The 21,724-nt window shown below is 33.2% G+C and overlaps 1 protein-coding gene across 1 annotated transcript; it reads right to left on the bottom strand.

Moving 5' to 3' along the window:
* Window positions 1-5,788: 5,788 nt before the first annotated feature.
* LOC102626301 (leucine-rich repeat extensin-like protein 4) lies at window positions 5,789-9,098 on the bottom strand. Its single transcript, XM_052435565.1, has one exon. It carries the CDS (start codon window positions 8,700-8,702, stop codon window positions 6,369-6,371), a length of 2,334 nt encoding a protein of 777 aa, XP_052291525.1. The 5' UTR covers window positions 8,703-9,098; the 3' UTR covers window positions 5,789-6,368.
* Between the last annotated feature and the right edge of the window lie 12,626 nt (window positions 9,099-21,724).

The raw sequence follows: 21,724 nt of genomic DNA on the forward strand, positions 1-21,724 counted from the left end.
TTTTCCAAAAATGAAAAATACAAAAACATGTTTGGTAAGGTTATTTTCTAACAGTCACTAAATAATTTATAGATTAAAACATTTTTGTTCTCAAAATTGGAGAACAAAACAAAAAAGGCAAGAAAATAAGTTGGAGCCTCGCCCACCACTTTTACTTATTCAATTATTATTTTATTTCGTTAGTAATTTTTTATTCAATTACTTTTCCACGTTATTCCTTCTTTATTCAATTTTACTTCTACGATTCTACACCTTATCCCTTCACTATAAACTCTTAACTATCTTTTTCTTGTTCAACTGTAAAAGTTCAATAGGCCCTTATCTCTTCAACTATAACCAAGATCTAGGTACTTTTTTTTTGTGGGAATTTTATGATTTTTTTTATTGTTCATTAAAATTTTGTGTGATTTTCTATTATATCAAATATAAGATGAACATCTCTCTTTTTTATTTATTTTAATTTTTTTAACTCATTAAATTATAAGAGGGTTTTCTAAAAATTATTATTGCTGTATGAAATTTGATTTTATTTTGGCTAAATTATAGTAACAAAAGATATAAATACATTGAACAAAATTATTTTATAAAAAATATTATATTTTCAAATAAACAACCAAACACATTTTTATTTTTTTTTCATGTTTTCATACAAACAACCCAACATATTTTTACAGTTCTCATTAAAATATGTTGTTTGAAAAACAAACTACTAAACAAATTGTCATTTTAAAAAACATCACATCTAAAAAAATCATTCTTTTTCTCCAAAATAGGAGCCAAAAATAGTAGTTAAAAAAGGTTACCAAAACACACCCATGAAGTGCTTTTACATAGGGATGGCAATGGGGAGGGGAGGGGAGAGGACCAATCTCCCAGGACCCATCCCCGATATTTTACGTATGTCCCCGTCCCTTCCCCATTCCCGTCAAAATTATTTAAGAGAATCCACATCCTCTCCCCGAATAATAACAGGGGATCCCCGAGGGTCCCCGATCCCCGAATAACTAATACATTTTTTTGTTTTTGATTTTGAGTTAATCATATTAAAATTAAAAAAAATTCAAATAAAAGTAAAGTTCGAAATATATCTTACATTAATATCCATTACAAAAGTCACATACATTAAATTAGTAAGTAATGCAGCATGCAAGGGATACAAACTATCATGAACAAATTAATAGCCTAATACAAAATTGTTACAAATAAAATCAAATTTAGATTCAAAATTAACTTTTCAATGGTGGCGTGGGCACTTTATAAATGTGGACTATTCCCTTTACAGCACAATGGTTAAGTCGAAGTAAATCAAGAGCAAATATTATATTAGATTAGATATTAAAATTGTGATTTGTTGTGGGCAATTATAACATCTAAAAATAAATAAAAAATAGATTTAAGATAAATAAAAAATAGATTTAAGTTTAAAATATTTAATAAATATTAAAATTAAAACAAAAGTTTTGGGCTAATAGAATCTGTCCGGTCTTTTTAATGTCCTAAATAAAAATTTAGGACTTTAATTAGTTAATTAGGCCTAAAAGTTTAATAATATAAATATTTTGATATTTTTTATTTTTACCAATACTTATAATTTTATAATTCAAAATTTATTATTTATTTACTAGTAATTTTAAAAATTAAAAATTAAATTAAAAATTAAAATGAGGAAATAGGTAGGGGATGGAGATTCCACCTCATCCCCGTCCCCTCCCCGAATAAGAAATTGGGTAAAAAAATTTCCCCGTCCCTTCCCCGAATAAGAAATTGGGTATGAAATTATCCCCATACCTTCCTCGAATGGAGAAAATCCCCGAGAGTACCAGTCCCCGTGGGGATTTTTGTCATCCCTACTTTTACACCCTAAAATATTCTGATAAAATTCTTTTCTACTAAAATTACTTTAAGAGATAAACACTAATATAATAGACCCTAGACCCCAATTATTTTCTCTCTCCTCTTTTGCGCTCAAGAGTGTCCTATTTTTTTTCAATTCGTAAATTCTTTATTTTCATGGTACATAATTTTTTCAATCTATACATCTGTCATCTACACAAATTTAAAATGATCTACATTTCATTTTCTTTTTTTTTTCATACTAGTTATTTCTAATATTTGGGAAACTACTCTGTTTTGTTTTGTACAGAGAAACCAATGTTTTTGACTTTTGTAGAGAGTAAAAGGTTGGAGAGAAGAATAGAGAAAACAAAACTTAAAACAATTGTTTATATGGAGAGTAAGGTAAGAAGACTAGTAGTAGTAGTCTACTAGACAAATTCTAACAGTGAGAAAATTATTAGAAATGAAAGAAAAGTGCTAGAAATTAAAACCCACACAAATGAAGGACGATAATTTAGAAATAAATGGTATTTTTGGTATTAAATGGAGTATAAATTAAAAGGCGGTGTCAAAAGGATTGCGGAGCGGAGTTAAAACACCTCTCTGATACTTAAGCCACTCGATCCGTTGTCTGAAGACAGACACCCTTGTGAACAAGTGGGGTGTATTTAAACATTCTGGTTTAATTTGGTCATCAATTTTGGGCCACTGGGCAAACTGAAAACTAAATTTGGGTTCTAGCAAGATGGTAAACGCAGGCTGGTACTAATAGAAAGCTTAAAGCTAATTCTTGCGACACAACAGATGAAACCTCATTTTTGAATGAAAGAATTATTGCTTAATTATAAATGTAGATTATGATGATTTTTTAAAAATTAAATAAACTGTTTATCCATATATAATAAAATCAATTTGGTTGATTAATAATGTCCAACATGATGAAATAACACCGAAAGAATATAATACAAAGCTGCCTTTATGTTTATATTAAATGACTTCATGAAAATTTGGGGTACATGATTACACATGATGTTGGAGTGAAATTCAAGCATCACTAATAAATGGATTGACTGAAAATAAATATATTTCTTCTACATTTTTCCTCGATCAATATACTAATCAGTAATCATCGATGCAAAGAAAATCCTTTTTAGTTCCAAAAGTTTTGGGTCCACATAGAGAGAGTAAATGGTTATCAATATGAGCCAACATTTTTTTTTTTTTTGGGTCTGTTGCATTTCAAAACATACTAAATTTTGATATAATGATAATGGCAAACGGTTGGAGCAAGAGAGCATACAATTTGTAAAACAAAATTGACACATTCTTAGGCCAAGAGCATCTTGGTTTATTTCAACTTCCATTCAAATAATAAAAATATAACTATTTTTTTTTTTTTAACATTGTCATGGTCAAATGTCACTTATTATAATATATCATAAGTTCTCATACATTCAGTGACTCTGAACATACTCACAAAATAAGTAATAATTCATAGAATCTCTAGGAAGGTTGCCGGCGGTTTAATTCTCAATTCTTTGTTCTTAATGGAATGCCTATGATTAAGCACAAACACATGAAATAGTTAATTTCGCCGCCCATACGGCTCTGCTTACCAACTAATCTTGTTCTTAATAATTTAAGCTTAATTTATAACTTAATTTATGGCATGATATTACATGTGGCATCCTTTTATGTATTTGCATAGACATGGATGTCTTGTACTAACAGTTTGGTTTTACGTGTGGTGGAAGAAAGCTTCAAATTATGAAGATTTAGTGGTGACTTTTTTTTTTAATTATTATTGCTAAATTATTGTAAATTTACTTGAAAATATGTCTCAATATCTATCTTATTTAAAGGAGAAGAGTTCTATAGGAGCTGAACTCATCTCCGTCACATATGTTAAGAATACAAGTATTGGACTATAAGCCCAACATTTTTTCTTTTTCTCCAAAGCTGTTACATTTCCATTTTGATGATATCATAGATTCAAGAACATGAGCTAAGCTTTATGGGTATTAATATATTTGACCTAATCACAGCCTGTCTCTAGAGCTCTAATTAAATGAGAGTTATGTCACATTTGGAGTATCAAAAACAAGTCAACAAACAACTTAAATGGCCTTCACACTGTATTGATGGTGTGAAAAAGCCCTAACAGCCCATGTGACCATCATCCAAGTAGGCCCCCTTTTTGTTTAAATCAATATTCAATACTATATGGTGGGATATCTTTGCATCTTATCATTTAATTGACAAAAAAAAAAAAAGACGACTATATGACTAAAACCCCCATGGCTTTTTTCTTCAAAAAAAGTTCAAGTAAATACTAAAGGAAGAAAATATTTGATGGAAATTTAATGGCATTAACCGAACTTCAGTGCTGGGAAAGTGACCCATATTGCTTTTTTATGCATAGGGAGAATCTAGCTGCTCTCTTATGCATATTGCCATTTCACAAGTTTTATTCTCAAATTTTTATTAGAAATAGTGACACCCCCACTACAGAGAAAGTAATAGTAGAATAGTGGCTAGAATCGGAAATTGAGGATTTGCACATGCTACTTTTTGCGAACTTTTATATGAAAGTACCTAATTAGAAATGGTTTGTAACTACCAGCAATTCGGAAAAAGGAAGCACCCACGAAAACCCTATGGCCTTGCCACTTAAATTGGCCACCACCTATACGAAATAAATTCTCACAGGGAAAGAGACTTGTAATTTCTCATGCAGAGTAGGCTCCTTCGATGGACTTTTACTTGCCGAGATGTGGGTTTACATACGGTGCGGTGATTGTCTGCTAACAAATCCTAAATTCTCAGTTACATTTTTAAATATTTTGTTACCCAAGATTTTATTATAATATGAAACATTTGCTTCATTTCAAAGGTGAGAATAGTAAAGGTGAGAATAGTGAATTCCAGAAGCATAGTGGGAGTGTTTGTTGATTCGACTATTCTTAACCAAGAATGGTGGTGGACCAATTGGTATGGCGTTTCACACATTATATGGACATTTGGTAGATTTACTAGCAATTATTTGTTCACTGACCGTTCCACATGCTAGTGGGTAAAGAAAAAAGGGTTCGAAGGTGAGCCACAGCAGCACAAGTGTACAACGGCACAACCATGAGTCATCACAAAGCACTCAATAGTTCTTGGCATACGTTAAAGAAATTGCATTTCAAGATTCATAAATGAAATTATTATCAGAAGCAAATCACTTTGGTGTGGGGAAACCTGACAGAATTTTGTGGACTTTTTGCAAGAGAAGAAAAAAATACAGAAGAAAAAGGTACAACGGTCGACAAGGTTACCACAATGAGCATTCACAAGAGGCACAATCAGAAAGAGATGTAAGCTGACTACTAACGACAACCTTTTAAGCTTCTGAGAGGCTTTGTGATTGCATGATCAAAATTTCCACATTCCAGTGGACGACAAGTGTGAGAGCGTGAAGTAAACATGGGCTTGAATTCGAAAATCAAAATTTTCAAAGCATTGTTAGTGAGTGGGAGCACATGGTAGCAATCCTAGCAGCATGTTTAATCAAAATCAAGAATTCAATCTAACTAGCACACCATTCACGGGCAACTTTGAATGGAAAATTCCAGGTCCCACCAAGATTCCCGATTCGAAACGAAACTGCCGCCTCGAATCGAAAATTTGGGACTTGCAGAAAGAAACCACGACGATGAAAAAGAACCACAAGCTCACAACTCACAATATCAACAATAATAATTCCTCTGATAAGCTGAGAATAAATTCTTCGATGAATAGAAACCCAGTTCATAAACTGACACTGAAACTAATGGCCAAGTTCCAACGGTTAATTGCATCATGCATGCACGGACATGGACACAAATAAGGGAATTAAGAAATGAGAGAATTGCCTATCAATCTCAGAATTCACAACAAAAAGAACATCCACAGTAAGAGACACAGCAGATGAAGAATTGAAAGGAATGACATGAATTATGGAAATCAAATACAAGTAAAATGTTCATGATTATACTATAAATTGGAAAGCCAAATGAACAAAAGTATGATAGTTAAAAGAAGAGATAACAGCAATAAAAACCCACAAACCACGACCATCACAAGCACCAGTAGAGCAGCAGTGCCGTGATGATGATGGTCACGAATTCGTCCCTATACATACACTTTCTCTGCAACCTAAAACTCTTTCTCTGCCATTTTTATTTTCACAACTCAAATTTCCATAACAATTCAAATAAATATGGAGAGACTTTCTCCTCTTACCTCTCTAATTTCTCTCTTTTTTTGGTTTTGTTTTTCAACCTCTTCTCCAATCTTTTCTTTAAAAGAGACCATTGGCAGAATGATCAATTTTAACATCAACAACTGCACAGACTGCTTAACTCCCAATTCAATCTCCTTATTCTTCTTTCCTCTCAACGAGCGACGAGAATTGCCCAAGAGAAGAGGAAAATCATTGCCGGAACTTGGTAAATTTGTTTTTACTTATACATAATAAAAAGGTTAGAGGAGGAAATTTCTCAAAAGAATCAATAGAAAGGTGGTGGCGGAGGCGAAGCATATGAGACTCCAAACACTGGTGGCAATGGCCCCTCGTACACTGGTGCTGGAGGCGGTGGACTTTCATAAACAATTGGCGGCGGTGGAGATGGAGATGGTGGTGGTGGAGGGTTCTCACATGGAATTGGAGGTGGAGGTGATGGCGATGGTGGGGGTGGCGAATTGTAATGAGCTGGTGGTGGTGGTGGTGGTGGTGGATAGTAAACTGGTGGTGGTGGAGGTGGCGAAGCATAAATTACTGGTGCTGGTGGTGGTGATGGCGATGGCGGGGGCTTATAATGAGTTGGCGGTGGAGGTGAAGGCAATGGAGGTGGGGGCGAATATTCTACACATGGTGGTGGTGGAGGGGGAGGTGGTTCTATACAAGGGGGTGGGGATGGAGGTGGTGGTGAATGGACTGGTGGAGGTGGCGGGGGAGATTGGTATGGATAAATAGGAGGTGGGGGTGAATGTGGCGGTGGAGGTGGTGAGTGATGTGGCGGAGGTGGTGGTGAGCTATAAATGTAAGGGTTTGGCGGTGGTGAGGAGTACAGTGGAGGAGGCGGTGGAGGAGAATTTGGCGGAGGTGGTGGAGGGCGGACACAATACGGTGGTGGTGGTGGTGGAGAAGAGTAAACAGGAGGGGGCGGGGGTGATGGTGATGGAGGTGGAGGCGAGTACACAGGCGGGGGTGGTGGGGGTGGAGAGTAAACTGGCGGGGGTGGTGAAGGAGGTGGAGGCGGGGGAGAGTAGACTGGCGGAGGTGGCGAAGGAGGTGGGGGTGGTGGAGGAGGAGGAGGTGGCAAGTATACTGGTGGTGGTGGTGACGGTGGCGGAGGAGGTGGCGAGTATACTGGTGGCGGCGGCGGTGGTGGTGAAAGAACTGGCGGAGGAGGTGGAGGTGACGGTGATGGTGGTGGTGGCGGCGGTGGTGGTTGCGGTACTACAACTGGTGGTGGTGGTGGTGGTGAAATAACTGGCGGAGGAGGTGGAGGTGAGGGTGATGGTGGCGGCGGTGATTGCGGTATTACAACTGGTGGTGGTGGTGAGGGCACCGGCATTGGTGGAGATGGGGGAGGTGGCGGCGGCAAGGTAGGAACAAAGGGTTTACATTTAAATGAAGAACAATCCACGCGCTTGGACAGGAATGACTTACATTGCGCTGAAGACCTCTGTGCTGGCCTTGCTGGCAAGCAATTCCTCCTGTCATCAAAAGCTTGTAAGCTCAAGCAAACCGGCGGCTCCCCGGTGAAGAAATTGTACGAGAATGTGAAGTTCTGCAAGTTAGGCAGCCGACAAATGCTCGCCGGGATTGTGCCAGAGAGCATGTTGTGAGCCACATTGAGCTGTTCCAAGCTCACCATTCTTCCAATCGTGTCCGGCAAAGGACCCAGAAGCTGATTGAAGCTGACATCAAATACAGTCACGTTCTTGAGCATCCCAATCTCCGGAGGCAAGCAAGACCTCAACCCATTATTCAGTAGAATAATTTCGTTGAGTCTTGACATGTTACCAAGACTCGAAGGCACACAGCCATGGAATTTGTTGTTGGCCAGGACAATAACTGAGACGGGGGAGTTACCAAAGTTGTCTGGGATTTCAAATCTGAAGCGATTGTTGTTGATAAAGATAGCATCTAAATCTTTGTCAAACAGCTCTCTAGGCACAGTGCCTTCAAATTCGTTATATCTCAGATCCAAGAACTTGAGTTGAGGCAACCTGAGAAGTACCTTTGGGAACTTACCAGCAAACCTGTTGTTGCTAAGATCCAGCTCGAACAGCAGCTTGAGGTTCTCAAACTTGTGAGGAACAGTGCCACAAAACCGATTTGAATTTATGTGAAACAATGCAAGATCAGTTAACAAGCCAAGCTCTTCAGGCAAGTACCCAGCGATATCACCGTGGTTCAAATCAATGCCGGCGACGGTTCTGATCCTCTTGTTATCAGGAGCAGGAGCACAGAAGACGCCAGTGTAGCTGCAGACAGCAGATCCAACCCAATCTGCAGTTAAATTGTAAGGATCAGAAAGAATAGCTTGCTTCCAAGCTTGTAATGCTATGTAAGCATTCCTGATTCTTGGGTTTGCAAAAACAAGAGATGGGTCTACAGTAACATTCTCTCCTCTGTCTCCAAACTCGTCCCTGTAGTAAAGCAGCTGCCGCTGCCTGATGTAGTGAGCTTCAGCATCAGTGAGGCCACCATGGCCGGCAATGGGAACCACCTCAGCAGCAGCAGAGCCAAAGCAGCAGCACAAGACTGTGCTAAGGAAGAAGAAGACAATGGGAAGTGAGAGATGACGGCTGATATGGGTCTTCTTCTTCATCTCACTTGAGACATCTGATTTGCCAAATGCCACTTTCCTTTCTCTTTTTTAAGCTGCTCTTCCTTTTTTTTCTTCTCTCTCTTTCCAGGCTCAGATTGCAAATGGGAATTGCTGAATAATTTTTGTTCGCCTTGAGATCTGAGGCAAATATGGAGAAAGAGAGAGAGAGTGTGTGTGGGATTTTAAGATTTAGTTTTCCGCTTTGGCTCTTTACGCTTGGTGTTTGAGACTTGAGTTGAGAGGGGTTAGAGAGAGAGAGAGATGGGTCTTTTCTAGGTATTTTGGAGATATGTGTGAACAGAAAGGGGAGTGTATGTGGGTGTGAGAACTAATACAATCAAGAGACAGCTAAATCACAGCTCAAAACCCACCAGATTCTCTCTCCTTCTAACACTCTTTCTCTCTCTCTCTCTCTCTCTCTCTACATATATATATAATATATTTATTTATTTATATTTTTTTCCCTACATTACATTATTTAAATTTAACATTTTTTTTTGTTTTACTTTATTCTTTCTGAATCCCATTCCCAATCAACCGAAGAAGTTGAAGTTTGGAATATTGAATAATAGCCCAAAAAAGCATTATTACAATTTAATCAATTAATAATGAATTGGTACAAATAATTGTTGTCATTTCCTTAAATTATGCAGAAGTCAATAAAACTTATAATGCAAAGCTGTTAAGAAGGGGTCGGTGGACGATTCTTAATCCCGGCGACTGTTGACCTGGAAAAAAATCATCCGGCCAGCTTTCTTTTTTTTTTTTTAATTTGCCCTTTAACTTTCCTTTTGGGAATTTTTTTTTTTTTTTCCAAACGGTAATTACCAATTGGTTGATATCACCAGACTATTTATGAGACAAAGTATCACGAGATTTTGGTACAGTGGTGGTGGTGGACCTAAGCCAGTGGGACAAAGGCATGAATCCACTTTTTAAGCCGGGCAGTCGAGTTTTTTTGTTTGTATAGTAGGTGCTTTGTCAAGTCAGATAAACTCCGTGGGAGTAAAAAGAACTGCTAGTAACGTTCGGCTAAAATGACATCATTGGCCCTATTCGTTTTCACTTACTGCACTGCCACGACTCAATGAGCCAGAGCTACTGTTTTGTGGGCCTTTAATGCCAAATTTTTTAATGTTCACCACTTTTACCTTTTGAGCGCAATTTTCAGTTGGCCTCACACCAGATTCTTGTCCTTTTTACTTGCTTTAAATTAAATGGCCACACTTCGGCTTCAATTTCCATGCATAGCATTGGACCATGCCAAGTTCTTAATAATGATGGCAATTTAGGAAAGAAAGATCGCGTTTCAAATTAACTGGCGCGTCTTTTCTTTTATTTGTAACGTGAGAGTAATCAAATTTTATTATTATTCACATGAGCGGTTTTCTAATTTCATAATCTTTCCCCTATCATAAAAGATTTTATATAGTTGAACCAACTATTGTATATAACTTAAATGAGAGAATAATGTTATATTTCTAAGATATTATATCAAAATATTCATTATTCGATGTTAAAATTATACAATATATAAGAATATAAAGTGTAGATATATCAATCGCTAGATGAATGTTAGAGCATCTTCAAAAGCCTCTATAAATTTTACTCTTCAAATATTTATTTGTTTACTTATGTGGCAAATAAAAGAGTGAAAAAAAATATTATTCTCTAAAAGACTCTTCAAATATAAATGAGTTAATATTATTTTAATTAGATAACTATTTTTTTAAAAGAAAAAGTCAATAGAAATTAAAGCATCTCTCTCTTTCTCCAACAAAAAGTAATAAAATAAAATTTAAAGAGAGAGAAAGTAACACTCTAAATTTAAAGAGAGATTATCATTTCTTATTTGAACAATCTTATACAAGATAAATATTTTAGGATGACATTTGAGATACATACAATTGCTCTTAATAATGCTGGAGGCCCAGGTTCATTTTATATAATTATTACTTGTCTTTCATAAGTAATTGTGATGAAGTTTTTTTTTTCTTTTAAGCATAGCTCAACTGATCATAATTGTATTTTTGTGTCAACAGTCATTTAAGTTCGAGTAAAATTAAGGTTAAATGATTTGTATTTATTAGGTGATTTTTTTTTCCAATATTGATCCAAATATTTAGAGGGAAAAAAAATTGCGATGAAGTTTTCTCATTCTATGGAAAATAAGAAAACTTATTTTATGTTCTCATAATTAAAAAATAGAAAAAAAAATTTGTCCAAACTAAGATTGCTAAGAAAATTACAACGGAGGAGTAGGTAGCCTGTGGTAACACCTCTTTGTTATATATATATATATATATATATATATATAAAATGAGGATCCCTCTAAGTTACATGCATGTACCTTACAACCCTCTCACATGAATAGTTAGTAGACCCACATCATTCACTATTCATGTGAGAGGAGTGTAAGATACATGTATGTAACTTAGCATTAGCCATAAAATGAAGGCAAATGCTAAGTTACAATAATTGTAACATACATTCTTCATGTAAACCACACAAATTATGGATCCTACAATTTTATGTGGTTCACATGAGAAATGTATGTTACAATTATTGTAACTTAAAGACTCCCTATAATGAATTGTTCGTAACGTTAAAAGCATCAAGCTAAGAATAATGATAAAGAACATTCATGCTTAAGTAACACCAATCGGAAGTCGTTCTTTCCTTCGGCATGATTCACTTTGCTTGCCATCCTTTTTTTTAATTTTTATTTTTAATAGTTTGCTTTTGCGATTTGTGTGTGTTTCTGTTATTAATTTTTTCTGCTCTATTTATTTATGAGAACAAGAGGACAATTTGGTAATTAAATAATGAGCAGATAAGACACGTTAATGTAATCACCAAATTTAAGAGTTGCGGTTACATCCATAAATCGCTGAAACAAACCGCATTTTATATATAACCAGTGAAGATGTAAGTATGCATGCATGCTACGCGTCCACATCACTACCCTGATCCTCATCATCATAATGTTTGATTTTCAGATTTTGTCATGTGATAATAACAAGTGGATCCCTCTTTTTATAAGATTATCAAGTGAGGATATAATCTAATCGATTTGTCTGAAACATGTCTGTGGCCACTTCCGAAATTACTGAAACACACTTGGCCGTGCCGTTTACATCGTTGATTAAAGTTCAATATTTTGGGGGTAATTTAGTCATTTTATGACTTGTTTGATACCAATGGAAAAACTGTTCTTTTTTGAGAAATTGTAAACGAGTAAGGACCATAATGTAATTATCTTTTTTATTAGAATTCGGCTATTAAATTAACAGAACTCTAAATTCGTTTTCAAAAAAGCTCGATCCAACTTGCAAATGCCGTTTGCGAGCGCGGGGGAAGAGTGGGTCCGGGAGCCAGTAGTCACACATCAAAGTGTCCTGACGCAAAAGAAAACGACATCAAAGCAAAGTGATTCTGGCCAGGGGCCCACGTGTCACGTCCTGCTCGGCTGGATCGTCGGCGCCAAAGAGGGCCCCGCTCGCGTGAGGTGTGCACGGCGTCCCGCAGAACGCGTCAACGCTCTACACATCATCGATAACAACTGGGAATTTCACTAAAATGCCCCTTCGGGATTAATGAACTGTGAAGCACAATTAACGCGCTTTCGCATACCTTATGATTGGCTTGGGGTGACGTTGATGGAAGTCTCCAGTTTAGAATGCATGTGCCGCGCTCCGTTGGATACGATTTTCGACTTCTTATTTGCCCGGCTAATAATATGGGGGGGAACTCTTGTCTTTTTAATTTGTGGAAAATAAAAGAATTGAGAGATTAAGCAGACTTTTATTGACATTTTTTTTTTCTCTGAAACAACAATTCTTATTGACACTGACAATCGCACAATGCCAGGCATATTTCGAAAATTCCTTTGTCACATTATTCTTTATTCTATTATTTTAATATTATATTATATTTTAGACAATCCCTATCTTACGTGCATGTAAGATAGAAGAATCCTATATTTTATTAATACTGTATTATAGTAATATTGTACAATATTTAGTGTTATATTATATTGTATTAATTTTTTGTAATTAATTTAAATTATAAATTTAGAAAATAATATCTATTATTAGTTATATTAAATTATTATTTAAGTATTTATCATTAGTTATGTTAAATTGTTAAATAATAATTAATTTTATATATTAATTACTATAGTGTAATTAAATAATGTTATATTATGTTATATTTTATTTTTATATATTATTTAAGTATTTATTATTATTTATATTAACTTATTAAATATTAATCAATTTTATATATTAATTATTATAATATAATTAAATAATACATTATTTAGTTATTTTTTGTATAATAAAATTAAAATATAAATTATAAATTTATATTAATATATTAATCATTATAATGCAAAAATAAAAGAAAATGAAAATTAATATTATATAACACTCTATTAAATTAAAAAGTTATATTTATTTATTATTAATTAAAAAACAAAAAAAAAACACTAATGCGGCATTTTTATCACAGCCCCTTAATCCATTAGCATTTCCTTCCAAACATAGCATAGTATTAATTTAATCACGCTGTCTTCCAAACGCACCTTATATTTATGCCTTCAAAAATCGTTTTCAAATTCTTACAATATAATAAGGTTAGTTACTACAATTAATAAAAAGCTACGAATTTCAAATTTAAATTCTTCTTTTTCTTTTTTAATGAGCAAATTTAAAATCTTTAATCGTGAGGTCATTTGTCAATTAAGTTTAAAGTAAGATATCTCTCCCTTAGAGGCAATTATTTTAATTTGATTAAGGGATGGGTATCTCACATCAAGTTTAAAATTTGAAAAAAATAATAAAAAAATTATGCCTTTTGATGATTGGATGAGAGGTTTGTAGATTTTGAATTCTTCAACATGTGGTCAAAGGGAGGACAAAAGTGCTCTCCTCCAGCTTTATATATTGCCAAAGAAATGATGAAAATATTTAACACCTTTTTTTACTATTTTTTCCTTCATTCTATTTCACACACTTCATGTAATTCGTGAATTAAAATTTTAAAATAAATGAAATTTCTATTTCTAAAGGAAGAATTGATTGTTTGACCTGTTCTTTTTATTACAAGAAGCCTAATTAGTAGACTATTACTTTAGTTTGTGACTAGAGATAAAAATTCATACAATCGTCTCACAATAAATTTAACTAAATATGGATATGACACGTTTAATAATCATATCATAAAATTAAAACACGAACGTGATGCGCTTAATAAACAGATAAAGCAACACGATACATTTAATGCTATTGCATGATTATGATAAAAAGATGAACAATCCGATTACCAAGAGAAATACTACCATAAGATAATAAAATGATAAAAATTTAAAAATTTAATTGTACAAACAAACAATCATAAAAGTTAAATCGTTTGAACACAATAATTAATAATTAATAACTTATACAATATTAAAAATGAAATTAACAAATTAATATTTGTATCATAAATGTGTAATGGTATTGAAGTGGTCCAACATATATATGACTTGGTTGTTCATCATGTTGTTTCAATTCATTTATTAATCATATCAATATTTATCAACATAAAAATAAAATAATCGTATCGTTTCCGTGTATTGACCAGCATTGTTATTTTTATTTGGGATAATTTTTTACTATTTTGTACTATACTATCGTTATTATATTATTTATCGATTATATTACGAAATTTGTGCGGGCTATAATAAAACATCACTGTATCATGCGTAAAAAAAATTCACCATATGTTCGAATTTGAAAATTAATAGTATATTTTCAGATTTATAATGAGGTTTAAATGGAATGTAAATAGTTTAATTTGTCTCATCATCATACATATTTGGACCGTGTTATTACAAAATTGATGACGATCTAATTTTGGATAATAAAACTCGCATCTCTCAATATTACATGTGAATTCTCCAATTTTTACTTTTTTCTTTTCATTTACGCATTTATCTAAATTTTTATGAACCAATTTTCGTCAAAAGTAGACTTTTAGATATTATAAGGAAACAATTTAGGTTCTCACGTAGCTCCAAACCAGCTGGAGGCATTTCTTCCATAAACAAACGCCACTTGTTTTTTAAGTGGCTGGTGGCTAAGATTAAGCCTTCGTGGGACCCTCCATCCACGTAGGACAGAAACAATTGAGGCCAGTCGGCGAAACAAATGCCAGCCGGCAAAGCCAGCTGTAACGACTGGTCGCGACACGTGGAAGCCGGAGCGCATACACGTGGTCATGATTTTTTTGGTTTTTTTTTGTTACCTACGTGGCCATCGACTCGTTCTTCTGGTGGTGGGGAAATCCAAAGTGAAGCTTCTAAAAATGCTAATTGCGTTAAAGTCAAAAGAGATTAACAGGTGGTTACGCGGATCATGGGTAAACCAACACGTAACACCGAGCTAAAGCCACTAGAAGCCTGCAATTTTTCGTTTTTTTAAGATAAGCCTAAAATAAAATGAAGCAAGAGCACCAAGAAGAAGCCTACAAACTACAAAGTACGTATAAAGTTATTACAAAAATTATTATATTAACGTTGAACCGGTCATTTTTAGTTGTCTCTTCTCTAAGCTCGAGTTTGCTTTCACATTTGAGTCCTTTTATCTTTTTATGCTCTCGGATTTCAAAAGTCTAGATGCTTTAATTTTTTTTTTTTTTTTGGATTTCCTTTCTAATTTAACTATTTTCATTTGGGGTTCCGGATTGAGGGATATTGTAAATTATTGTAGTGAGTCAACAATTGAAAATTAATATAAATAAATAGTAAGAAAACAAGCTGCAGTTAATCGTTGAAGTAGTAACAAAATAAACAATTGAAAAGAAAATGAAAAACAAAAAGTATAAGAAAAAACCTGAGGCCTATTAAATAACAGTATTCTTAAAACATATTTACCACATATTACTGTGCTTTTGGTTCGTTGGTATCTGTTTTTCATGATACAATGAGAACGAATTATTCACCAAGCACACATAAATAATTTCAGAGAACAATAATAATGTAGAATTTCGATCAAAACAAAAGGTCAGAGGAAGAAATTTTTTTTTTTATGTGCTCTATGCGTTTGTTGTGTGCAAAATAGAAGAGGAAGACTGTTTTTTTTATATACATGGGGTATATAACTGTTGAATAATAAAATTGAATATTTGTAGGTTGCGTTTGTTTTTTTTATCTGAAATATGAATAAATCTGAATTCAGTTGAAATTTAAATAGGTCTGAATAAAAATGTCTGAATGACGTGTTTATTTTTTTTTTTTCAACATCTAAAGAGAAAAACTTAAAAACTAATAGTTTAACATAAATATTCTTTTAAGAGGTGAATATATTTGTTCTTCACAATTCATAATTTTTATAGGTTGATTAGTTTGTTAGCATTTAAAAAAAATATTATCATTGTCGATCTTAACTTAATTTTTTAATAAAATATGTAATTATAACATCAAATTTTATTATAAAATCAATACTGTTATTTTATTTTTGATTCATATCAATGGACATAATTTGATTTGTTAAATATTTCAGATTAGTTAATGTTATCATGTGAATAAAATTTTGAAGCAATTAAAAAAAATAACTTCAAGAATAATACAAAAATATTAGGTTCATACATAATATTAGAAATACATGAATTGTTAAGGGTATTTTTAAAATTTGAAATTAAAATTTTCTATTTAAACTTCATACTTCAAATAAAAGAATTTTTTTTTTAACTTTTTTTATTAAGATATAATTGTCTGACAATAAGTAATAAGTTAAAAAAATAAATAAATATCTAAAATAAATAAATTTATACTTTAGACTAAAAAAACAAATAACACCATAATTTGCTTCTGTAACAGCCTCATTAAATTCAAAAAATTCAATTATGTAACACCGAAATAATAATACGTTGAATAACAAAAATAATGGCGTGCTTTTGGATTAAATTTTGTAATGGTAGCAACGTTGCGGGAATTACGGATTCAAATTACCCGTTATTGACGAATGACGACTCATGCACGGTTTTCTCGTTACCTTTCGTCGGCAGCTTATTTATTATCTTCTTCTTTTTTTTCTTGTAATTTTTTAAAAAAAGTTTTTGGTGGGAGCTCTTAATTTGTGGGTCCCAAAGTCCACGCGGATCAAGAACCGTAATGAAGGAAAATCATACGACCCGCCAAAGGGGCCCACGCAGTTCAATTGGTTCATGACATGCTCTGTTGCGGTGACGTGTGTGTTTGTTACTATTAATAATACTCACCAACCATTTTGTTTTCTTTTTTATTAAAAAAAAAATCCTCCCTTTTACTTTTATTTTGTGTACTTATTTAATCTTTTTACTATTACATTACAAAAATATTCGTAAGCATTTTACGGCATTCACGGGGCAAAGGCCGAGCCAATAATATATGTGTTAAAATTTATTGAATCCTGCTTTTGATGTATAGTTGTTGAACTTCAATTCGTAATGAAGTAAAATTTTTTTTTTTTAAAAGAGGGAGAGAGAGAGAGAAAAAAGAAAATCTGATCCTACGCTAAAGGTGAAAGAAACTCCTCAATCTTGTTAAAAATTAATTGAGGCCCCTGGTGGGCCAAAAAGTTGTAAGCAATCTCCCATTCAGTTTAGTCATGTTCAATATTTTGAATCCAATGGCTTTGAGGTAGTGCCACGTTTGAAGACTTGAAGAGCTATTAATAGTCCAAGGCCGATGGGCTTTACTTTATTAAAAAAAAAAGGGCAAAAAAATCTAACTGGCATAGTTATTTATTTTAAGAAAGTGATTCCTTGGAAAGAAAACTAACGAAGAAACGTATCGTTGGTCAAGGAAATTTTAACTTTAGGGCAAAAAAAAAAAAGTGTTTGTACATCTATTTTAAATTTTGTCCAAAGTTATTATTGTTGGAATAATCTCATGCAATCTTCTGAAATCACAATCTCTCTCTCACACGCGCACACACGCACACACACACACACATATATATATATATATATAGTTATTTTTTAGCGAAGATATTTATATTTTAATTATAAATGGTAAAAATCTTTATGAATTTTGAGTCCCATGGAGGTTCACCCAAAAGGGAGTTGTGAATAAGTTTTACGGAATAAGGTGGAGAATAAAGGAAAAATAATTCTCAAATTTTTAATAGGATGAGATTTAGTTTTGTACTTTCCACCTTACCCCACACCAATCTCATTATATATGAATCTTTTAAAAATTTTTATTCAATAATTTTTTTTATCAATTATAATATTGGTTAATAATTTTTTTTATTTTTACCTAATATAAATGAGTTATAACTAAAAGAAAACCATACATTATAATTTTTATTCAACCCTAAAACATTATTACGTTTTATTTTTTCTCTTATTATGCTACTCTCTTCAAACATTTTTTTTGTTTTGGTATCATTTCAAGATATCGTTTCAATCTTTTAGAGATTTTTTTTAAAATTATTTAAATACTTTATAATATGATAATGATTTCATTTAAGTCTTTAATTTTTTAATTACTGAAATCATTTATCCATATCTACTATAAAATAAGCAAACAAGAAATGGAGTGAGAATGAAGAAATCATTCACCACATGATGATTTCTCATCTCTATCCCACTAAATTTATTAGAGGATGGAGTGGGGAATGAAGACAAAACTTTTAAAGAAATTTGGAATAGATGGGCCTCCTTACCCCCACCTCATTGCTATCCCTAATTTTAACAAAGTGAAAATGTCACTAAAATATATAAAAAAAAATTATAGGTTTCAATATATTAGATACTATAATTTTTGTCTATTAATATCTTGAAATATATGCTTTTTTATATTTTCGTGACATCTTTACTTTAATAAAGTAAGGATGTCTTTACCAGTAAAAGACTATGTATAGTCCTCTTCTAGTGGGGGCACCGGACGCCTTGTTTTTTTTTTTTTTTTTATACAGGCGCATTTTGAAGTCAAGCCATACGATTTAATAGAGTCATATTCTAATACTGTTAAACTACACAACCTGATAGTGTACTAAAAAATAACTTTATTAAATCACATAACTAAACAACATGTTCGTATTAAAAAAATGAGGATACTTGCATCTAAAAATTATATATATATATATACACATTATTCTCAGGTGTGGACACTCGTATTTTTTTTAATACAAACACACTTTTAAACCGTGCGGTTTAAAAAATTTAATTATTCAATGAATTATAAAACTGTGCGGTTTTAAAGTGTGTCCACATAAAAAAAATACGAACGCCCGCATTAGAGAATGTATATATATATATATATATCAAACACGAATAAAACTTGTGAATTTTTTTACAAGAATCTAGAAGAAAATGGCAACTAGTGTTGTTATTTTATGTACATTTGGAAACAGAAGATTAAGTAGAGTTTGGTACATACAAAATAATAATAACAATGATGATGATAATAATTGAGTGGCAAAATCATGAGATAGATAAGAACCCGGCACTAGTAGTGGTCCCTCAATACAACTGTCTTTAGAGTATGCCATGTGGTGGTTTCTCATCTTATCAAACCCAAAATCTAAAAGGACTTGGTATTGTTGAAGATAAGATGCATCCCTTTCGGTAGAAGACTCCATACCATAAAGTTTTAGTGTAACGATTCCTTCGGTTTAAACTAAAAACATTTATTGCCTCCTAATTTTGGCCTTTTAGGCCATTTTGAAGCTGACATTTATAATATTAAAATATTTTCAAATATTTATTGTCATTGCTTAGAAGTTAATTTTATTTTATACGATGAAAGATTTATTATTATTTTTATTAAAATTATTATTTAAAATGTATAACTATCAGATATTATTAATTTTTATTTAATTGTTTCATACCCAAAGTTTACCTCAAAAATCTCAACCCCAAATTACCAAAACATAAAACGAAAAACAAAAGGCCATAATTCTTTCATATTTTTAAATAGATATAATAACGTCTGGTTCCAATTGAACAAGCTGCAGAAGGACAAATTCAAACGTGATTGACGTTAGACGAGCTGCTTGCGAAGGTGAACTTTGACCTTCTCAAAGAGAGAAAACACGTCAATGTCTAAAAATAGACCGGCCGAGGTAATTGAAAACGATTTGTAAATAGAATTGTATATTAAAACACAAAATATGGGAATTTTTTTTCCGGGAAAATTGTTCTCTCCACCAGCTAAATTCCAGTTCGTTTTCAATTTTTAATTTTTAATACGATTGCTTGTTTCTAAAAAATTGACGACACAAAAAGTCTTTAGAAAAGCGTGTTGTATTAATATTTTTTTAAAAATTATTTCAGATACAACTTTACACATTAAAAAAAAAAAGGATATTTGAGTGGTGAACCTTAGAAGCTTCCCTTACGAAATTTGAAAATGATATTAAAGCTCAAAACGGACAATTACGGTTCAAATTATATCCCAAAAAAATTATATACTTAAATCATTTCGATCTTAAGTCATGTCAAATTCGTAGGTAAAAAAACAAAAAGGAAAGAGTCTGTGTTTGTTGACACTAAAGCATAATACTGTCGGCACGTGAGAACAAAAAAAACTTCACCTACTCGCGCCAAAAGTTATATTCACCATTAACGCATATTTAGCGAACCTTGTAACCGACAGGGGAAAAAGAAAATTTAAAAAAAAAGGCCAACTCAATTACCTATTTGCTTGCTTAACCATAAAAAGAAAAAAAGAATAGATGCCAATGCTCAGTTAAGTCTTGTGAATCAAGTTTAACTTTCTTTTTTTTTTCCCCCGTTTCTCCCTCTCCTCTTCATACGAACATGCTGTAAATAAAACGTGCTTACTATTAGGGAAAGAATCTGAAATGATTGGGTATGATTTAGCAATGATTATCAATAATAAGTATCAAAATCAATAATACAAAAGAAAGAAACAAACTACACATATGGCGAACATGGGAAAGGGAGACAACAAAATTAGAGATAAGTGATGGAGGGGAGCACTAAACATATCGGTTTAGCCAAGTGTCGTAGGGTTTGAGTTGGTTATCTTTCGCCAGCAAAATCACGGGGAAACATTTGGTCCCGGATTCGACCCCCTTATGGCCATCTCATGACAGCCTAGATAGAATACATATTCTTTTCTGTTGTCCAAGTCCCTTTGCATCTCCAAAGTGTAAAGTGTGTCACAAGAATAACTTACCTTACTTACTCGGAGCGATAAGGCACTTTTGAGGTGTCTTTACATAAAAGAGCTGACTTTGTTATTGGTCACACCGCAAAAATGCATTAGAAAAATTCCCATGAAAAGAGTTGAAACCTGATATAGGAATGGAAAAGGAAAAGGAAAAGGAAAAGGAAATATGCTTGCTGAGATTGTTAGCAGCTACTGCGGCAATGTGTTTGTCGGTCCCACCAGTAAAGATTGGCAAACTATTTTCACCGTGGATGTCGGAAGAGGAAATTCAACTGGTTAAAGGATGGACCCCACTTCCTAAATTCTGGGCCAGCCTGCTAAACATGATCCATGGACCGGTTCTTTAATATATCGAGAAACAAATCAGCGGCGGATCTCATCAGGAGGCTCCACTTACATTAAAGAACTCGCCACAAAATAGACCTGATACCAACCAATTTGTAAATGCGGTAGAACTTTTAAGTTTGACTAATTTCACGATCACACAAGCGTAGCATTGGTGCAATGGTGGTGCCAGTCCTTCATGCCAAGGTGCAACGCGATATTGACCATTCGAAACTGCCAACAGCCACCGCAATTACTTTCATTTTTAGGGCTATTTATATGTATATATATATATATCAACCAGAAAACATGAGATTAGGAATTTCGCATTTTCCATGAAACAATTCAGTTACTGATTGCTGTTGAAAGTGAAATATTTGTCGCGGCAACCAAATAAAGTTTATATTTAAATGACAGTGTCTAAGAAAGGGGGCTTTCGTTAAAATATGTGCGTGACAGCTAGAGCTAGCTGTCTTGATGGGAACAAGTGATGCGGCACAGATTTGCCATCTCAGCCAAAGAAAAGAAAAAA

Source organism: Citrus sinensis, chromosome 1 (genome assembly GCF_022201045.2).
Source record: "Citrus sinensis cultivar Valencia sweet orange chromosome 1, DVS_A1.0, whole genome shotgun sequence".
Taxonomy (NCBI): Eukaryota; Viridiplantae; Streptophyta; class Magnoliopsida; order Sapindales; family Rutaceae; genus Citrus; species Citrus sinensis.